This window comes from Myotis davidii, unplaced genomic scaffold (genome assembly GCF_000327345.1).
Source record: "Myotis davidii unplaced genomic scaffold, ASM32734v1 scaffold329, whole genome shotgun sequence".
Classification (NCBI taxonomy): Eukaryota; Metazoa; Chordata; class Mammalia; order Chiroptera; family Vespertilionidae; genus Myotis; species Myotis davidii.
In genome coordinates this window covers 2,205,393-2,211,789 of record NW_006300374.1, presented here as the reverse complement: position 1 = coordinate 2,211,789, position 6,397 = coordinate 2,205,393, and the positions used below count along the sequence as shown (strand labels likewise).

Below are 6,397 nucleotides of genomic sequence, written 5' to 3'. Positions count from 1 at the left end.
GGGAAACGTAAGGGACTTCATTTGTAATACTTAATTTGAGGAACCTATTTTGTGTATATTTTACACATTATTTCTTATATGTTTCAGTAGTTGTAAGGCTCAGTCTCCTTCATGGTATTTTCTGTTTTTCACTTTAACTTTCTTCATCATTGAGTTATCCATCACTTCTGTCTTTTGATATTCTCATTTTTTCCCCCTTTTTATTTTCGTCATTAGTTTTTAGATTTGGTAAGGCTCTACTTAGCTTTTGTAGTTATCATCAACCAATGAGAACTTGTCCTTTTAAAAAAGTGTTTCAATTGATTTTTAGAGACGAAGCAAGAGAGAGAGAGAGAAAGAGAAACATTGACGTGAGAAATAAACATCCATTGTTTGCCTCCCATACACACCCCTACTGGAGACTGAGCCCACAACCTGGGCATGTGCCCTGATGAGGAATTGACCTGGCGACCTTTTGGGGCATGGGGCAACGCTCAACCAACTGAGCCACACCAGCCAGGGCAGAACTTGTCTTTTTAATCAGCCAATTGCTTTTTCCTTGGTTCTTTTCAGCTATTTCTTCATAGCCAGATACAGCTTTTGCTACTTCTAATTTTGTGTATAGGAAGTTCTGGATGATAGAAGACACCAGGTATCCAGAGTACAAGTTTTACTGAATCAGAATTGCAGCTCTGCAAGAAAGTATCAAAATATAAATTTAGCAGGCTGCAACTTTTTAATGACTGACTTTATGACATATATCTATAAGACAAATTCTATATAATTCACTTTTAGAACTTAATTTTTAGGAATCTATTCACCCATTTCTAATATATTTCTTAAAACTAAGAGGAGAAATATGTAGATAGGTATTCTAAAGCATGTATCCTCTTAGAAATGTGATGGCATTAATTCCTGCCAGTGGCCAAGACTATGCTTTGTAGAATGAGAGAAGAGAAGGTTGTGGCAAGGGGTGAAGTAGAGCCTTGAGATATAGCCACTTTAGTATTCTGTTAGCTCTTAGAGTCTATAAGCTCTTTCTCCTACTACCAAGGCTGTTTCCTAGTCTCATTCCTTATAATTTTGTTATTTGGATTTTCATAGACAAGTAGGCTGGTAGGTTTAAGAAGTTATTTTAATGAATCTATGATCATATTCAGCAAGAATGAACTTTTTCTGCAAATTTCTTCTGCAATGGGCATTGCATTTTTTAAAATGTTGGGCTTGTCATAGTATTGTGGTGGAAGTGTTATTAGTATTTGTAATTATAAACCTGTAGGACTATATAAAAGTGTTAAGAGGGATAGCCTTTCTGAAATGTATAGTACCCTTATTTTTGCATTTTCTGGAGGAAAGAAAAGCTGCTGCTCCTCGGTATGATTGTAAGTTGTGTTAGAAAGAAGTGACTTGCTATTTGGAAGAATGTGAATGCCATAACTGGTTCTTCCCATGGTCATTTTTGGTTGAGTACACTTTCTTTCCTTTCCTTATGTAATAAATATATTCGTGAAAGTTTGATGTGTATCGGATTATATTAAATGTTTTCAAAACATATGAATTTAAGTTAAGACATAGTCCTTATATAAGTGAATTATGTACTTTGAATTGTAGAGATATGAAGTAAATTAAATAGTGTGTTTATTTAGAAGGGAACATGGTGTCCTTTTTTAGGTTAATTACAAAAGAGTTCCTCTAGGTGAGTTTTAGGTAGAATTCTAAAGGAACAATAAAGGTAGGTGGGAGAAGTTAGTAGAGTTGGTGAGAAAATTTGAGAAGGGTGCAAAAGTAATAAAATTGGTTCTTTAGTATGATAGCCACTGTGCAGCAGTAGTCACCTGCTTTTACCTTGCTTCCACATGAAGACATAATGATTTACTAGTACAGGGGAGGTCTTCTGCCCTGCCCTGTCCTAGACTATAAATTGGCCATGGGTCTTTACATGGCCAATTTGTGGATCAGTAGTTTATATTTGAAGAAATGGTAATAAGAGGGTGGAACATTTCTCTGCATTTGAGGACTCAAGGGCACAGGGAAACAAAAAGCTTTAAGTATTTAGTTATATATCTCTCTTTCTAGCTCTGGCTTTCCTTTCACTGAAGAGGTATGGCTTTTATTCTAGAGGGAATGTGCCTATCCTGTCCCAAGCCAACAGTGATATGTGGCCCCTAACGAGTGTACCTGTGGGGAGAGCTTTGGTCGTCACATGGGTGAATATGGGAGGGCTTTCCCCCATTTATAAGTGGGTTGTTTTTGTTTGCTTTGTGTGCTGTGCTGTTGGGTTTTCTCCTCTGTTTTCCCTAAGTTGAGCTTTAAGCTAATTCTGTACAAAATTCTGTACAACTAATTAGTTATTTTTATAAATTGCTTGCGATTAATGCCTGATAATATGCAGTAAAATAAGGTATCTGCATACCATTATGTATGTCAAATATTACAAACTTTAAGGTTCTTTTGAAATTATAATACTAAACTCAGTTCACTTTTGCTTAGCCTTCACAGTTGTTGATCACATAGCATGGTCATCCACTCACAGCTTAAAAAAATACAGGGAGCATCGGAGAGAATGGGTAAAGTAAAATTTTGATGTTTTTAAAATAGCACCTAAATCTGTGAAAGTTGATTTGAATTATTGTTTGTATGGGAGGGAGAGGGTGGGTAGCATTGGAGGGTGGGGGTGGGTATTGGGAAAATAGCATGCACCATGTAAAATGATATCAGATACCATCTGGGCTAAGGTTTTAACTACAGTTTAAGTCTAAGTCAGTTTCAGAAAAAGGCAGGACCATAAAATGGCAGTGTTGAGATTTACAGTGTGCTTAAAAATTTCCCTTCCAACAGATTGAAGGGGATTTGGAGAATAGCAGTATTTGAGTATAGTTTGGGCAGCACCCTTCTTTTTAATGGTCATATTCCCTGAGTGAAACTGTCTCAGTACCACTTAGGCTCTGTTGCATTACTTAGAGACCCCAAGAGGAATAATATGCATTTCAGTTTTTATTGTAAACCTGTGACTCAGGTGTTCCCAAATAAAGGTTATAATTCATGAAACTCATGAAGGGGTTGAGTTGCTGGTAGGAAATATTAATAGAAAATTTGATGCTTCCATTTAAATTCTAAAAACTTAACATTATAGTTATGTACAAAGTCTAATGAGTTATTGTGGAGCTTATAGAACAGAGAGGCATGCATGTGGTTATGGGTAGGACATTTTGTTGTTAAAGCAAATAACTTGGCCTAGTCTCTGCCCCATTATTTTTAAACTTCTAATTTTTTCACGTTGTTTACACACAAAATCTGGATTGAAGAGAACAATGGAAAAAATTATTTCTTTTTCCTTTGGTCAAAGTCCTATTTTTTCTTTAAAATTTGGCTACTCCTTATATGAAGCCTTTCCTAACCTTTCCAGTCCTTGGTGGTCATTCTAGTCTTAGAATTCCTAAGTACTTGAAACATCAGTTTGGCACTTGGATCAGGCTACATTGTATATTACTTGCTACTTCATTTGAATGTCCTGTTTCTCTTAGCAAAATCATGGACTCCTTGAGGGTACAGAGCTTGTCTTCTATGCCTCTTTGTAACCCCATTGTCTACCACAGAGGATGTGTTCACTAATAGGTTTGATTCTATGATTTCAATCCGATAATAGTGTAACAGGGTAATAGTTTTTTCTTACTTTAGGTTATTTTTATATGAATATATTCCTAGAACACCCAAAGATAAAATACATCGAATGCATAAAATAATTCCTTGCATTATAAGGAGATTTGATTCATATTTGTTCTCTATTGATTGTAGTCTCCCCCTCCCCTCCTTTTTTCCCCCCAAATGGGCGCTGTTTTACCTAGTTTTGAAAAATATGGTTTGGGCCAGATATCTTGATAGAAACTAAAATTACTGGTATTTTTATTTTAAAATGTTTTTGTTGGTTTTAGCCAAAGGATACTTTTATGGTGTATGCCCAAATTTATTAAGTACTTCATGGACATGGTAATATAGCCAAATTATTTTTAAAAGTTTTAAGTCTCTTAAGTAAAACTTTAAAAATACCAATAAACAGATACTCAGTTGCTAGTCCCTCTCGGGGTGTTTCTGTATCTCAAATTACTAGGGATTTTATTATTTTGTTTTTAAAAGTTTCTATAACGTATAGGCTGATTTTTGATAGCTGTGCATATTGTGTTTACTACAGTTATCAAATGTATAAAGAGCAATCACTTAAATGCAATGAGAAGGTATTTTAAATACTTTTTGGTGTTTATAGAAACTGATTTCTTTTAAAGCTCATCAGGGATGTTTGCTAAATTGATACTTGCAATTGTTCATATTTTATCTGACAGCTGTGTCTTCAGGGCACATGTCTTAGTATTAGATTTAATGTTGTGATTTCTGAAGCAAAAACAGTCGCCCTACTTGAGATGTTTGATTGGTAAAACTTACTGAATCTTGATTTTATTTTAAGGCCTGGTTTATAATCTTTTAGCCATTATTTTGACGGCACTGAAACGACATTGCTATTGCATTACTGAAAAGCGTAGATACATGTAGCAAGGGGACTTCTAGCTATGGAAGTTTTTTTATTTTTTTTCCCCTCAGCTTAAAATATCATCTTTAAATTTCTTAGCATAATTTGGGTGCAGATTTAAAATTAAAAAAAATTTTTTTTACATGCCAAGAAGCAAAAAGCCTGTAGTAAGCATTGCCATTTTGTTGTGAGCTTATCATAGTATCATTCTAACAAGAGTGCAAGACCCTCACTAAAGTCTGAATGAAATAGATCTTTTAAAAAATCTTTAAAAACCCCAGTTGGCCCAAAGACCACTTTTGAGAGCTCCAGCCTTGGACTTTTACCTATGGTTGGGTATATTCTTCTCTAAGATTACACACTTGTTAAGTCAATATTTTAAAAAAAAAAAACACCCTGATTTTGTTCACTTTTGTTTTCATATACAAGAATCTTTACAATCACCATGTACATCTAGATGCTGTATTGAAATTGCTGGCGGAGTCTATTCTATACAAACTGAACAATCTGGCCCCTTGTTTTATTTGTAAAGGTTCAATGTATCTATGCCTGACTACTTCAATCTGCAAGGGAGTGTCAGAAAGGCCCCGCATTCGCCGAGCCGTGAGTTATTGCTAACTTTTCAGATGTGTTAATGAATGTGGAACAAAAGCAGTTGTGTTTAAAAGGAAAAAAGGATCAGTAAAATTACCTTTATTATAGTAGCAGGCGTGAAAAATAAATGAATTATTCCACATTGTGGTGTTGGAAATAACCTACTTTAACTAGAGACTAGCCTCTAGAAAACCTATTGTTGAACTGCTCTGAAGCTATCATTTTAGCTATAAATTACTCTTCTTAAAAATACATATTTCCTGCTTACAAATCAGACTTACAATTAAGTATTTTAACTACATTAAAACAATTTGAACAAAATCTTACCCCACCCAAAAACGACTGTATTTAGTTGTTTTAGTTAGTTGACTCTTCAAAATAAGACCACATAAAAGGGGTAAAGTTTTAACCATTTTTGTAATTCACATGTGAAAAACAGAAATTAATTCAAATAATTGAATCACTTCCTAGGTGAAAGTTTTTGGAGTGCCTCAGGCATCATGTGAAGTACAGATGTGTTTACAATCTATTTTGGTACCAACAGTTCTCGCTTCAGTAATTCACCAGTAGGTTTTCATTCATCAACGATGATATCAATTGAAGGGTAAAATAAAAACACATTTTTTTTAGGGCTACCACTCTACATAAAGGAATTGTCATTAAGAGTTTTTTCTTTTTCCAAAGAGGTTCTAAGCAAAAAAAATTACAACTGCCATCTATATTTTGTTATTAGAGGAGTTAGTTACCTTTTGTTCCTTAGAATTTGTAAATTTTTTAGTGGATAGGCATCACTAGCAGGTTGGATGCTTCTATTGCTTAGGAGGTGTATTGTGCTATATGAAGACAGAATTTAAATGTTAGGCCATATATAGCACAGGCTACATAAAACTTGGAGGTGTGGGGTCTTTGGAGGCATTACAGTTAACTTTTCATTTAGGCAATATGCCTTTGTTTGACTGGTGTGTAAGTCCTTCTTCCAGGTTTGTACACTCTTAAACACGTTATTCTACCCTCTCTAACTCCTCCCAGCAGCAAAAGGGAGACACTTCAGCTGGAACAAAATAGTGGAAGAAATGGCGTCTGGGGTTCAGTGGGGATTCGCAGTGTGTATGCAATATTTGCAAGATTACTTTTTATGTTTTTCAGTTAATTAAATAATTACAAAAGAAATCAATGCTTAGTGTCAAGTAGGGAATGTTGTATACTGGTAGAACTGTCCTAGTGGGTCTACTGCAAGTCGCTTAACCTCTCCAGGCCACAGTTTCCTCATCTGCAATGTGAAGGAGTTGGACAATAATCCTT

The 6,397-nt window shown here is 35.0% G+C and overlaps 1 protein-coding gene across 11 annotated transcripts in view; it reads left to right on the top strand.

Annotated features, from left to right (window-relative positions):
• LOC102752919 (putative RNA-binding protein Luc7-like 2) overlaps positions 1 to 6,397 on the top strand; it is a 60,029-nt gene that overhangs the window by 9,692 nt on the left and 43,940 nt on the right. For 2 of the 11 annotated variants that reach the window (XM_006777111.2, XM_006777110.2), the window contains one exon: positions 2,470 to 2,546. The exons of 3 other annotated variants lie outside the window; for them this stretch is intronic. In XM_006777111.2, coding sequence (XP_006777174.1) covers positions 2,495 to 2,546 — 52 coding nt within the window. In that variant the 5' untranslated portion in view covers positions 2,470 to 2,494. Of the gene's footprint in view, positions 1 to 552; positions 678 to 1,336; positions 1,442 to 2,055; positions 2,081 to 2,142; positions 2,547 to 5,033; positions 5,105 to 6,124; positions 6,203 to 6,397 lie in introns of those variants that run through there. 6 more of the 11 variants (XM_015572674.1, XM_015572670.1, XM_006777108.2 and 3 more) reach the window with 6 other exon arrangements.